Source organism: Hypanus sabinus, chromosome 8, assembly GCF_030144855.1.
Source record: "Hypanus sabinus isolate sHypSab1 chromosome 8, sHypSab1.hap1, whole genome shotgun sequence".
NCBI classification, from domain to species: Eukaryota; Metazoa; Chordata; class Chondrichthyes; order Myliobatiformes; family Dasyatidae; genus Hypanus; species Hypanus sabinus.
In genome coordinates, this window is record NC_082713.1 from 83540769 (window position 1) to 83556412 (window position 15644).

The following is a 15644-nucleotide window of genomic DNA, read 5'->3' on the forward strand; positions in this document are numbered from 1 at the left end:
GGAACTCAGCAAACCAGGCAGCATCTATGGAAAAAAAGTGCAGTTGACAATGTAGACAACATAGATGTTGCCTGGCCTGCTGAGCTCCTTCAGCACTTTCTGGAATACTGTATCTAGTTCTGGTTGAGGCATTGTGGAAGATGCAGGTAGGATTTACTAGGATGCTCCCTGGGTTAGAGGGTTCATGCTAAAAGGAGAGGTTGAACATATTTGGGTTGTTTTTTTAATGGAGTGCAGAGGACAAGGAGAGATCTGATGGAAGTTTATAAGATTACTAGAGGCATAGAGTGAACAACTAGTTTCTTTCTCCCAGGCCAGAATATGTTATACCAGAGGGCATGCATTTAAGGTAAGAGGAGGATGTTGAAAAGATAACTATTTTAAAAACAAAGAGAGATAAAAACAAAGACCTGGAATACTGCAACTGGGGAGGTGGAGGCAAATATAATAATGGTGTTCAAGAGGCTTTTTGATGGGCACACGAAGATACAAGAAATGGAAGGATATGGATATCGTATATGCAGAGACCATTAGTTCAATTGGGCACGATTACCGATTTAATTACTGTAGCTCAAACTTGAGGCCCAAAGGACCTGTCACTATGCTGTATTGTTCTATGTTTAAACCAATACCCCACAAACCACAATCAGCAGCACAAGACCCACAACATGGCAGTACTTGATCAAACATGTCACTGCTGAAATTAGTACAAAAATCATAGTGTTTCAATATTTTGGTCTCTGAATCACTGAGTAACAAGGAAGGCGTACATTACTGTTGGTCTAAGCAAATTCTGAACATTCAAAATGCAGATCTGGAGAGAGAACACAGGCCGTGTAATAGGCAGGGAGAGATAGATAACAATAACATTTCTGGAACACCTATGTCTAATCACTAGAAGACAGGGATTTAAGTTGAAAATGAAAAAGACTGTTTAGAACATAAGATAGTTTTACGAATTATTTAAAATCTTTTACTCTGGTTACCAGTTCTCTCACCACTGGGAAGAAATTCTCTGTACATTCAAAAACCCTCAAAACGATGGTTACACTTGCCCTTGAAGAATTGGTACATAGCCTATGTACATGATGGAACAGGTGCTTAAAAAAGAGACTGATCAGGTCGAAAAAGCTGTAAATTTAAGTCTGAGGACATAGTGCTGTCTTAAGATATATGAAGGAAAAAGCAATCTAGTTGCAAATTTTAATTACAGTATGCTCTTTATTCAAGTTCATCCATAGAAGTCAAGTGTCTAGAGAGGCAGCTTTTATTTTTATCTGGCTTTAACCCATCGTACCTTCTAGAAATGGCTGCACTACTCCTTTGTGGCACTAGCAGACTACAGTGGTTTATGTAGGTCAGGAATTCCAAAATTCTGATACATTAACAATAAATGAACAGTAATACATATCCAACCTGGGACAGTGTTGGACTCAGGTTAATTTGGATATGATGATTTTTTCCACTGCATAAATGGCACCTATCCGTCACATTGAAGAACGTACCAGTGTCTGAGATGCTATCATAGAAGCCTTCAGTTAATACACTGCATCGTTCAGAAGATACACATTGCAGTGTGCTATTGGTGGATGAAGTAAATGCTTAAGCAATTTATCTTACAGACTTCTTTGGCCTAGATGGTATTACGTTTCTTGAGTGGTATGGAAGTTGCACACATTCAGGTAAGAGCAGAGCTTTCCAATATCATCCTGAATTAGAAGGTACTTATTCAAAATCACCCCATTTCCGACCACAGTTTAAGTACATGAACTACCAAGTGCCTAAAGTGCCTTTACCCAAGTACTTGAACAATTTATGCTTGCAACAAGAATACTGATCATTTATAAACATAGGAGTCTGTCAATTATTGTTCAATATGATCATAGCTGACCTGCTCAGGTCTCATCTTTTCTGTGCTAGTTCTCCGTAAGTTATCAATCCCTCAACCTCTCAAAAATTATCTACTTCCTCTTTAAATACACCCAACCCAACCTTCATATCCCTCTGGGTAGAATTCCAGAAATATACTCTATGAGAAACAATGCCTTTAAATATCAATCACCTTTAACTAGTGAAAGATACAAGAGATTAGATGCTATAATTTTGAGTGAAAAACAAACTACTGGAAAAATTCAGTGTGTCGGGTAGCATCTGTCGACCACTGCTGTCTCCACAAATGTAGCCTGATCCTCTGAGATCCTCTAGTAGCTTGTTATTGGCTTTTTAAATAATTACTTGTAGATACATTTAGAGTCCAGTATTGCATTTAGGTAAGCATTAACATCTTGGAAGCACTTGGCTAAAAATTCCTACTGCCTTCTTGAGTGTAATGTCATGTGTACTTAATGTAGCCTTGAATGCATGTACCATAACTGGAAATCTGTCTTCTTACTCAAGTAAGATAGGGAAAGAAAAGCAGAAAAAGTGACAAAACACTTATTTGGTGGAAACTGGGTGACTTGTGGAAATCCCAGGAAAATGGTGATCTGTGGCTTTGGGAAAGAGGGGAATGATAGAACACTCTGGGGAAGTCAACAACATGGCTTATCTTGGAGTAGAGGTCTAAATGCCAAAGTCAGGATGTGTTGGGGAGAGTCAGTAAGGGTGGAGGAGGAAGAGGATACATAGAGAAGGGGAAACAACCACAGGGACTTCAAGATTACCTGTGGCATTGCTGTGGGGACCAGGTTATGTTGTCCTGGGAGTGCCTGAGAACAGAAACCCACCAAGAATAACATTGTTCAAGTGCCCTTGCAGTACAGAAAAAAGGATAGATGGGTGATTAACACAAATCAATACAGCCCTATTGCAGATATCACATCAGGACTGTAAAGTAACATAGGAGTAGGAAATACAAGGTCACACTTTCTGGGAACCATGACTCGCCCAGAAATGACATAAAGTAATTTACTGAGGTTAAACTGATTTTTAGTTACAAGCACTGAGAAAAAGTTACGTGATCCAATTTCTAGGCAATTGCATTTGAAGATTTAAAACTGATGCGAATTGTAATCTCATTAAACCACACTCAGAATGGAACTATTTTCTCGTACTATTTGCAGAAACCATCTCTGCTTAAACATGATTTTGCATGTACAAGTACCTTGATATCCCCGTGGAAGTTGTTGATTTTCTGGTAGCCTGCATTCTCCAAATGGTAGTTAGCCCATCGTAACAGCAGTTCCTCTGGAGACAACTTCATCAGATCCTCCAGACTTTCACCATCACGGAGCAATGCCACCAGTGCTATGGAAAGGATTCCAATTAATCTGTTTCACTCTTGACAACCATCATTCATCTTTTTCATGGCAGAGCCATCAATTCACATCTAAATTAATTCATTATCATAGTAGGCATTGTATCCTACCTTGAGGCACCAAAGCTTCTCCACAAGACAGGCCATGGGCTACCTGATTTACATTCTACCCTCTTTGTCAATGACAAAATAATTAAAATCAAGGATGCTCAAGGGGACAGAATTCACATTCAAAGCATTTATGTCATGGACCTGGGTGCTTCTTTTGACTGCTAAACCCAAATTCAACATTCAGAGTAAACCACTACTCCAGAGCCCAATACTAAGAGGATTAATGGTCTTGGTTGGACACAAGTCAATGAAGCCAGTTTTAGAGGAACACACAATGCAAGTTCCAGTTTTTCCAGCAAAGATAAAACAAAACCCTGTTAAATGACAGATAATTGCTATTTACTTTGTCTAGCATTCCATGTTTATCAACCAGTCTAAACAGAAAAGCATGAATAATGGATGTTCTCATGCTTGTAGTTTAAGCAGCAACTTGGCAGGACAGATTACGCTTTTCTTTAAATAAACCATCCAACTTCAATCTGGCTACACTGGGTTGGTAATGTGGCCATTACGGGTGGTTATCTTCCAGACGACCAGATTGTAAATATTCTTAGTTTATAAATATAAATATACTGCACATCTGCACCTTGAGACCTTAGTTACCTGTACCGAGGGCATATATCCTTTTGAACAGTAGTGAATTCTAGAGTATTGAAGATGGTTTCAAAGCTGTTTTCTTATACTGCAAGTCTGACAGCAGGTGCCCTGGAGTCTGTGCTGGGTTGGCGGCTGGCCCTTCCCATGGGTGCTGTCTCTAGCATTCACTCAGTGGAAAACAACCTGGATTGTAGTAGTCTGCAGATGTGCTGGCGGGTGATGACTCACGGCTGCATGCTGGTTCTTGCAGAAGTGTGGTCTCTAAGACAGCATCCTTTGAACCATTAATCTTCAGGCCATGATACTCAAGGAATTGGGCAATGCTATATTTTTGTGACTGCGTGTTTTTCTGTTATCGTAACTCTATATGCTGTGTGTGACTATTGGTACTTTACACCTTGGACTGTATACATGCTGCTTTGTTCGCCTGTATACATGTGTATGGTTGAATGACAATCAAACTTGAACAGCATGAAGGCATCTGGCATTGTCTTTAGTGGACAAAGACTGAGAAGTCCCAAGAACAAACCAAGGCGCACGTTTGATTATCACCATGTTAATCTGAGCAATTCACCTCTAATATTCTTAGCTTTTGAATAAGGGTATAAATTAAGACGAATGTAAACCTTGCTTAAATTCTGCAAACAGTAAAAGCCTGAGATAAGGATCTGATCATTTAGTTGTTTTCCTCTTCCACCTTCCCAATAGTTCTTTCTCTGGTTCCTAAACTTGCAACTTCTGCATATTTAGCCAGTTTCAGGTCACTGATCTGAAGTATCAACTCCAATTCTATGTCCACAGATACAAACCAATACCTGACTATTTCCTACATTTTGTTATTTTTTCAGAATTCAAACAACTGCAGTGCTTTACTTCAGCTGCTGATCTGCAACCATGTGTTCTTCTAACTCTGGCCCCCTTTTCTCTGTTGAGCCCATCCCAAAGTCACGGATTCTCTCAATAATAGGCATGATAGTTTAGGTTTACTTCTGAATGGCAAATACTGAAACAGTCAAGATTAAAGATGTTCAGAGAATTTCACATTAAGTTATTCTTTACTCCTTAAAATTGGCCTGTTGAACTAAGGACCTGGCAAACTGTCCTAAAACCTCATGATTTAGTCTGTTGCTGAGTTCTAAAAAGTATCATCTTGTAGAAGGTTCCCTGGAACCACACTTAAGCCACAAGAAATGCAGTTGCTGTTGTTACGAATGAGGAGCAACTCTGATGGGCGGAAAGGTGCAAAGTTGCCCCCCCTTTTTGAGAATCGCAAAATCGCTATTATTTCGGGTCTGATACCCAGGAAATGAGAGAGATAAACAGCTCATGTCAGTAATAAGAGAGAGACAATGCAGGGATACACAAAGGTTGGAATGTCTCCTATTGACAAAGAGGGAGATTACTGTTATTGTCTCTTGAAGAAGGAATTGTGTATTGAGTACTGTTCTATTCATTGAAACCCCTCAGGGGGCAACCAGAGTGGTCTGGTTGAGGGATTGCATCATCGCAACCTGATTGACACCTGAGACCCCGTGTGTGGGGATAAAAGTAGAGTCTGGGGAACACCCCTCAGACGCACCAGGAGAGATGCTACGAGACCGGTGGGGGCTTGTGTGTGTGTCCGCCCTTGCCTGGGTGATGAGTCCTCCACGGTACAGTCTAGCTAAAGGACGGAGGGGTCATATGTGAATGGCCACAAAAACAACGCATCGATGGATCAAGATCGTAAAAGGAAAGTCGGCAAGTCAATAGCTGTTACTCTCTCTCTCCAACAATTGCAACACAGTGATCAGCAACTACCACAGCCTGCATGAACTGAACTGAACTTTATATTTCCATCGGACAATTCATTATCTCCTAGATAACGATAGAGCTTATATCTTATTGATTATTATTATACCTGCACTTTTAGATTTAGTAGTGATGATGTATATTATCTGTATATTTGCATTGATATTATTTTTGTGTATTTTTACTAATAAATACTGTTAAAAATAGTACCATCAGACTTCAACGGATACTCCTATCTTTGCTGGTAAGATACCCAGTTACGGGGTTCATAACACTGTAACTATACATATACATTCTGTTTGAAATAACAGCAAAAGGCCAGGTGCTTGCAATCCTGATTTTCATTTGTGTTTAATGAAAAGCTAACATTGTTAATGAAAACAAAGGTTTATTCAACCCAAGGAAAACATGGTTTAAATTTCAAAAAGCTGACATCAAATATTTCATAAAGAAAGCTGCAGATGCTGGGTATGAAATAAAACAAAGAATGGTGTAAGTACTTAACAGGTCAGGAAGCATTTGTAGAAATGGTTATTGTTTTAGGTTCATGACCTTTCAAATACAGAAAAGCTGGAAACTAAATATCTTCTAAGTTGCAGAAGGGAGAGGGGTAGATGTCTCTGATAGAGTCCAGAGAAAAAGAGACTGAAAGATAGGAGTGATTGTAATTCTGGCTCAGAATGTGATGTAGGTCTCGTTTGTGTCAATAATCTGTTTGAAGATGCAAATGAGGGAAAAACTCCTAGAACTGGAAATGCAAAACACCAGAAAAGCAAAAGGATTATAAAACTCAAACTGCAGCATTAGAAATAAAGGTCAGCCCGCACCTTTGTGCAGAAAGAAAACCAGCATCCCTGATAACAATTGGCTGATTCTGATAGAACAGGAAAGACTAGTTTTGTTTTGAAAATGATGAATTTAGTTTTACATCCTAAGGGCTGAATCTTTCTACAGCTTATTCTGGGCTTTGCTGGAACAGTATTTCAGGTCAATGGCAGAATGGGACTAGGAAAGAAAACTAAAGTGAGAGGCAACTAGAAGGCCAAATTCATCTTTATGGACCTAATGAAAGTGGTTATCCATTCTATGTTTGGTTTCTCTTATATGGAGACCACATCATGAGCATAACCACAGCAAGCTGAATTAGAATACAAACTTCAGTCATTTCCGATGCAGCAGATTGATCAATCAGCAACAGTAACCTGCTTTTTCTTCTCCACAGATGCTGCTTGACCTGCCAGGAATATCTGGAATTTGCTATTTTTACCTCAGATTCCTAAAAGGTGCAGTATTTCTCATCTTTCAGTTGCCAGGCCCATTGTGTTTTAATTTTGAATACCAAAATCATTTAAAATTAAAAAAAAAAACAACAGTTTCATTAAGTACAATTGAAAATTGGTAATTGGTAGTTCTCATTGGGAAACAAAAAGTCAAAAATGGCAAAAATTGATGCTGCCACATATCAACATTCAGTTAATTGAGCAGTCCAATAATGAAGAAAAATGGCTCAAATCAGGCTGCCTGTCATCATCTGATTTAAAACAAATGTTTCATCTGTATCAATGCTGAGGGTCTTGAAAAATGCATCTTCTGAACAGATTTCTGGAAACAGAAACTTTAATAGACCACAATGATCATTCTAAACTTGTCCAATTCCAGAGGTCTTAACACCATAATGAACATAAAATTATTGCACAACACAGTGGCTCACAGCAATTAGATTACAGGCATGGTTTCATTCCTGGGCCCTACAGACGTTTGTCACACCATTTCACCCAACACTCTCCCCTTTTCATTTTTAGTTAATTTCATTTACACAACAGATCAATACTTCAACTTTCTATTGTTGCTCAGTATTGAAGAAAGCAAGTACAATGTAGAATTGTTACGTGGGCTGAAACTGACTTCCACAACTGAATTTCAACAAAAGCTGACCATATTATTCAGTATATTAATTAACAATTTAGATAATGAGGTGGAAAGTAGTACACCTAAGCAGCCACTGTCACAAGAAGGGAAATATGATGAATGTGTTGATTGAACCATTAAACTTCCTAGTAACTTATAGCATAAACAATGATGAGTAAAAACACAATTTGAACCTAAAAATGGATAGAATTAAGTATTTTCTGGAAAAGAAACAAAGCAAACATCAGTAAGATCCAGAGCCTAGAGAAGTTAAAACATCATGGTCTGAAGTAATAAAAAAGAATAACAAATTCTGGCACACAAAATTAGCATAACTTCTGGCCCAGACAGGGTACCTGGCCAAGTACTAGAGACCTGTGCTGCTCCACTGGCTGGAGTGTTCACTGAAATCTTTAACCTCTTGCTTTGGCATTCTGAGGTACCCACCTGCTTCAAGCAGGCTTCAATTATACCGGTGCCTAAGAAGAGCATGGTAACCTGCCTCAATGACTATCATCCAACACCACTTACATCCAAGAAATGCTTTGAGAGGTTGATGATGAAATATATCAAGTCTGCCTGGGGGGTGACTTAGATCCACTCCTATTAGCCTACTGTTACAACAGGTCAACAGCAGATGCCACTCCATTGGCTCTTAAGTTATCCCTGGAAAATGTGGACAGTGAGGCTGCATTCACTAGGATGCTTTTCATTGATGACAGCTCTGTACTCAACACAATCATCCCCTCAAAACTAATCAATGAGCTCCAAGAAATTGGCCTCAATACCCCCTTGAGCAAGTGGATCTTCAATTTCCTCACTTGCAGACCCAGTCAGTTCAGATCAACAACAACATCTCCTCCAAAATCCCCAGGTACACCACAAGATTGTGTGCTTAGCCCCCTCACCCCCTCCGCTCTACTCACTTTATAGTTATGACTGTGAGGCTAGGCAGAGCTCCAAAGCCATACTTAGATTTGTAGACAACACCACTATTGTAGGCCAGATCAAATGTGGTGATGAATCAGCATATAGGTGGGGACATTGAAGATCTGGTTGAGTGGTGCTACAACAACAACCTCTCACTCAAAGACAGCAAAACCAAGGACAGCCAGGAGGAACTGGAGGTTCATGAGCCAGTCCTCATCGGGGAATCAGAGGTGGAGAGGGTCTGTAACTTTAAATTCCTCAGTGCCATCATTTCAGAGGATCTGTCTGGGCCCAGCTTGTAAGTGCCATTTCAAAGAAAGCACAGTAACGCCTCTGCTTTCTTAGACGTTTGTGAAGTTTCAACATGACAGCTAAAACTTCGATAAACATCTAGGAGAGTATATTGGTATGGAAATTTCAATACTCTTTAACATAAACGTCCACAAAAAGTAGTGGATACAGCACAGTCCAGTACAGGCAAAGCCCTCACCACTATTGAGCACTGTCTTAGGAAAGTAGCATCCATCATCAAGGAGCCCCACCATCCAAGGCCATGCTCCCTTCTTGCTGCAGCCATCAGGAAGGAGGTAAGGGAGCCTTACGACCTATGCCACCAGGTTCAGGAACACTTGTTACCCCTTAGCCATCAGGCTCTAGAGCCAGAGGGGTTAACCTCACCCAACTTCTCTTGAACTGACACTGAATTGTTCCCACAACTTATGGACTCTCAAGGTATTTGGACCATGACCAAGACATTAACCAGGCCTTTCTCCAGTGAAACAGGGAGTGTGGAGTGCTTGTGGGGTGTCTGAACATTATAATTCTTCCACAAGTAGCATTTGATATTAGTTTGTTATTTAAATCTGGGAATAGTAGATTTTGTTAACCATATGTATTAAGAATATAGGAAAATACGATGGCATGGAACTTGATCAGAGATCAGCAGCCGTCATCTTACTGAATGATGGAGCTGGCTAGAGAGGATGTATTGTCCACACTTGATGCTACATTCATTAGTATTTGCCTTACCTTCATTTCTGCTGAGTTCAATGTCTGCAAACAGCCCAATTTTAATGATCTGCCATAGAAGTCCCAAAACCAAATGGGGTTTTCCTTCTCTTAAGTCTTGTGCACCAATATTGACAACATGACAACCAATAGCAGAGGCAGAGTTCAACGCAAGATTCAAGTTCTCCTATATAAATCAAATATTTAAATATGTTAATATGCAATGAAATAAACAGGTCAGTGTCAACTTTCCTGAAGTTATATATACATTGCTACAGTTATACAGTACAGCACATTTGAGACACAAGACTGTCCTTACAGTAACTGATACTGGAAACCTGAACATACCTAGAAAAGCTGAACTGCTCAGACAGCATTGGCAAAAACAGTAAACCTCCCCACTGTATCTCCCACCCAGATGCTGCCCGACCTACTAAGTGTTTCCACCATTTTCATCTTTATTTGTGCTCACAATTCCCAACACAAACTTTTGCCAATTCAAGTTTTGTGTTCATGCAGGAACAAAATGTATCTAATTTTAGAATCTTCCAAAAGGCTGAAAGAAGTATGAGATTATTCTCAAAATCAGTTGTCACATAAGCTAGGCAGATAATACTTCGCTTTAAACAGCTTTCCATTTCATATAATTTTGCTAATGATAACTCGTGTGAAACAAAATAATCAGATATACATAGTGCAAGTTTTCCTTGTCTGCTAATCCAATTATATTCACTCATGCAGCAGGAAGACTGGTTCCAAACATATATCAGAGACACAAAATACAAGCTTTGGGATCTCTTCCACTTTGGAGACCATCACTCAGGTTATCCAGCATATCACTGTGGACCTCAAAAACATGAGTCCCAGTGATAAGGTTGCTTCACTTGGCTTCCTTGCAAACAGAGCTGAAAAACTTCATAGATAAAACTGAAGATTCAGTGGCTTTCTCACATTTCTTCTAGTTTCAAGAGGTTGTAGAGGCTCTTTGGTTGAAAATATGCTCTATGCATTCTTTATAACACCAATGCCCAAACGAGTAATAGAACCTCAATGGAGGGTTTCTTCAATAAAGCTTGCTTCATCCGCATAGCTATAGCAAGTTCAAACAATCAATATTTGGACTTACTATTTGTGCGTAAATACTTAGGACTGACAGGCTATTCACTTTCCTAACAGTCTTTCTAATCTGGCCTGCAATATATTCTGGTACACTGAGCAGCAGCAATAACTTACATTTATAACTTAAGTTTTAAAAAAAATGCTCAAAGATTTTTTGGAATGCATCAGCACAGAACTTGGCACTATATCAAATCAGACAATATTAGTAGGTGACCAGTGGCCTAGTAAAACAGTACACAGGATCTTGAATATTATTAATAAAGAATAGTTACAAAAACTGTAAGGTGTGTTGTTATATTTTATAAGAATTACTTGGTGATTTTTGTTGACTAATCTTTACCTCAGGGAAAGGCATAGCTCATGTGCACATGAAAACTAAACAAACGAGCATTGATTGACTAGTCTAGTAACATTGTCAAAATATCATCAGCATTATCTGAGTTAAATAATTCAAGCATTACTGTGACTGTCCTGATGGTTTTTATTAATCTCCCAGTACAATCAGTTACCTGAATGGTAAATGCTGTAAGTTTTTTTTTGTTGATTGTTCTTTCATCAATCGTATCAGGCACGGACAGGTTGATCATTTTGCTGGAAGTGGAAGATGACAATTAATGGTACAGCAAACCATTCAACATCTCAAAATTAAACAATAATGGAATATATGGTTGTTTATGGAAAAGACTTTAGATTCAGTTCACATCATCTATACAAAGAAGCTCAAGTTTTCAAAAAAAAACACAGCATTTCATTTTATTCACATCAATTCCTTTAAAGCTTGTATATCTATCCTATGGTCAATGAGAAGTTCTGATGCTGAAGTCATAAATCTCACTATTTCAGGTGAAAACCTAAAGAACATGACCAAGGATGCTGTCTTAGCCATAAAATTGATTAACTAGCCTTCTGGGATAAAAGCCTCTCTCTCTTTCTCAGTCTGCAATTCCACAATGTTCTCTGAAACCACCAAACAAATTGCTCAATTCTGAAGGGATATTGGTTCACCACACATACAGTGCAGCAACACACCAACAATGCTTATATTTCAATGGACATATTTTCTGTTTCCAAAAACTTTAAGCAGGTTAGATCACATTGAAACTTTCCTAAACTTAGTTGCTACAGGAGGCAATGGAGGCAGCAGCTTCAGGAGTTCGTTCTCCTGAGACACATGAGCACAACTAACTTGTCAAATTGCAATGTGGATGTGAACAAAATCAAACTGTGACCATTTGAACATTTCACGAGATGACAAAGTTCACTTGTGTTTTGCAAGTTTGTCAGCACATTAGGTAAACACGTCCCACTATGGCAATCTCAGGTTTGACCTCTATTTGACATATGATTGAATTGTTGCAATGTTAACCTCAAGACTGACCAGAAATAGAATCATTTTTCCAGGATTAATCATGCAGAATAAGAAGGTGGCAGGGAGGAAGGAGTACAAGCTTTCAGGTGATAGGTGAAACCACGTGAGTGGGAACGAGGGTGGGTAGAGGATGAAATAAGAAGTTGGGAGGTGACAATGGAAGAGGTGAAGGGAAAGAGGAAGAATCTGATAGGAGAGGACAGTAGACCATAGAAGAAAGGGAAGTAAGAGGGGCACCAGAGGGAGGTGAAAGAGGGACATCAGATGACAAGCAAACAGAGTAGAAGGGGTCAGGAGCACCAGAATGAGGAAATGAAAAAAAGAGAAGCCAGTGGGTGCGGGAATTATCGGAAGTTAGAAAAATCGATGTACATCTATCAGGTTGGAGGTACCCCAATTCAACTCGGCTCATCAAGTCTGCTCCACCATTTGATCATGGCTGATTTATTTCCACACTCAAATCCAATCTCCCTTTTTCTCCCCGTAACCTTTGATACTCTGACTAATCAAAAACCTATCAACCTATGCTTCACATATACCCAATAACTTGGCCTCATACCATCTGTGGCAATGAACTGATTCTGCACCCTACAGCTAAAAAATTCCTCTTTATTTCTGTTCTAAAGGGAGGTCCTTGTATTCTGAGGATGTTTCCTCTGGTCCTAGACTCTCCCACTACTGGAAACAGCCTGTCCACTTTCACTCTATCTCAGCATTTCAATATTCGGAAAGTTGTAATGAAATCCTCCTTATTTTTCTAACTCCAGAATACAGGCCCAGAGTCATCAAGCATTCTTCAGATGTTAACCCTTTCATTCTTGGCGTCATTCTTCAGAACCACCTCTGGAACCTCTCCAATGCAAGCATATACTTTCTTAGGTGCAGGGGCCCAAAACTTCTCACAATACTCCAAATGTGGTCTAACCAGCACCTTATAAAGCCTCATCCACAGGATGGACTTCTTTCATATGCATAAAACATTCAGTTGTCTGGTAGCAGGTTAAAGATTTATTCTCGTCAATTTTCCCATGATAATTATAGCAGGGGAATTTGAATGCATGAAAATCTACCCATTCAATTATCCAAATAGCATGCTTGCACTATAAACTACAGTGGAAGCTTTAGTTTTTAAATAAGGATCGTAAGCTATTTTTTAAGAAGTTGTGCTCAGCAGAAAATAATAATTTTATATCTTATATTCTTGGAAGTAATCATAATCCTTCCCCAAGCAGATCAGTCAAGAGGAATACTGAAGCACTGGGCAAGCAATCAGAAGAATGGAATTAGGCCAAGCGTCTGATGGAGAAAATTACAGCACAAATGATGATCCAATCAACTGCAGCAGTTCACAATTTCTCAAAATTAGAATGTCTCTCAGTAAGACGGACCCCTGACCTCTTAATTTACCTTGCATCTTACTGTTTCCCTGCCCTGCACTTTCTCTCGAACTGTAACACTTTATTCTGCACTTTATTCTGTTATTGTTTACCTTGTATTATCTCAATGCACTGATGTAATGAATTGATCCTATATGCGTGGTATACAAATTTTCACTGTATCTCAGTATGTGACCATAATAAACCAAATATTTCTTCTTGCTTGAAAAAAGTGGGTTAAAACAAAAACATCAATAATGTCAAACATATTAGTCATTACGTTGTTCCTTCATGGCTTGTGTTCTTATTGAAATAAACCTGAAAGAATTAATGACTTAAGAGGTATTTTGACTTACTCAGGGTGAAGAAAACATAATTGATTAATTATACTAACTATGTCACTAATAAAGTTAATGCAACTCACCAGAGTACAATGCCATTATCAACAGCTTTAAAGAGAGCATCTGTGTTGGGATCCATTGGCAACATACCACTACAATCAGGATCACTCTCCAAAGCCTTATTTATCCAGTTAACAAATGCATACTTTTCTTCTTCTGTTGATTCAAGTGGAAAAAAGTCATCATGTATTATTATGATTGGTATTTCCTGATGCCAATTTATCATTTAAACTGAGACGTTTTTTTTTTAAATACTTACATCCAATTATTCCTTCCTTTACAACCTGAGCAACCAGAAGGGAAACTTACTCACATCCATCCAACCACTCAGCAAACATTTAGCACCACCCTCTGCATAAATCCAAACAGTATCTCTTGTAACAACCAGCCAACATCCACATAACTCATATTAAGATCAAAAGTTACAGGCAAATATATTCCTGCAGTTTTCAAGAATTCTTGCTCATGCAAATGGCAAGTTTGGTCCTATTATAAGTAAAGCAGAATGTTTTAAAGAATATAGAAATGGGGAATGCACTCTATTGCTTAACAGGTTTCTGCTAAAACTCTCCGATGAAGCAATGATAAACAAGCAGAGCATATTCCATGAGGTGAAATAGTCGAGTAGTGAGAGGTGTTACATCCCCACCTGCTCCTGACAACCTTTGCTAGTTAAGACAGCTGTTAAAGATTTCTGGTTTAACATGGTGCTGGTGAATCTCAGTGACTTCTGGCTGGTGGCTAATGAAACAAGGAAAACAACTAAATACCTTGTTAATTACTCTTTTCCTGGTAAATGATCAGTGCAAACAATAACATGCAAATTCATTTTGGACTTGAAGGCAATTTGATGTGGCAGAACTGAAGTGAGGCAAGGCAGCGGGTCTGTCGTCAAGAGTGAAGAAGACCCAAGGTTCGATTGATTTCAGCACCAGACCAAATCAGAAAGGTCAAGTACAGGCTGAGTTGAGGCGGCAGGGTCCAGGTCCCAGAGCATACCGAAGCAAACTAAACCCAATGCAACCAAACCCGATGTCTGCATGATGGGCCAAATGGAAAGGTTGATAATCAGCTCTTCGGTCTTGCTGACATTGCTGTTGTGGCACCACTCAGCCAGATAGTCAATCTCCCTTCTATATGCTGATTCATCACCACCTTTGATTCGGCCTATGACAGTTGTGTCATCAGCGAAGTTGAATATGGTTTGGAGCTGTGCTTAGCCACACAGTCATCAGTGCAAAGTGAGCAGAGCAGCGGCTAAGCACACAGCCTTGTGGTGCATCTGTGCTGATGGAGATCGTGGAGGAGATATTGTTGCCAATCTGAACTGACTGACGTCTGCAACTGAGGAAATCAACTGCACAAGGAAGTATTAAGGCCAATGTCATGAAGCTTTCTGATTACTTTTGAGTGGATGATGGTATTGAACCCTGAGCTGTAGTTGATAAAAAGCATCCTGATGTATGCACCTTTGTTGTCCAGATGTTCCAAGTTGAGTGAAGAGTCAATGAGATGGCTTCTGGTGTGGACCTATTATTCTGGTACGCCAACTAGAGTAAGTCCAAGTCATTTCTCAGGCAGGAGTTAATGTGGTTCATCACCAACTTCTCAAAACACTTCATCACTGTGGATGCAAGTGCTACTGGACGATGGTCATTGATTAAATAAGGAATTCAATACATCAATGGTTACAACTGTTTCCATTTGTCCACAAGTCTGGTGACTCCATACAAATGAAAGAGTTCATTACTCCCACACAAATCTATCCCAGTAGAAAG

General features: G+C 39.3%; 1 protein-coding gene across 2 annotated transcripts in view; it reads right to left on the reverse strand.

The window, feature by feature from the left end:
* LOC132398274 (plastin-3-like) overlaps window positions 1-15644 on the reverse strand; it is a 156298-nt gene that overhangs the window by 21833 nt on the left and 118821 nt on the right. For both annotated transcript variants that reach the window (XM_059977446.1, XM_059977445.1), the window contains 4 exons: window positions 13890-14022; window positions 11230-11311; window positions 9623-9788; window positions 3104-3246 (listed from right to left, as the gene is read on the reverse strand). In XM_059977446.1, coding sequence (XP_059833429.1) covers window positions 3104-3246; window positions 9623-9788; window positions 11230-11311; window positions 13890-14022 — 524 coding nt within the window. The remainder of the gene's footprint in view (window positions 1-3103; window positions 3247-9622; window positions 9789-11229; window positions 11312-13889; window positions 14023-15644) is intronic.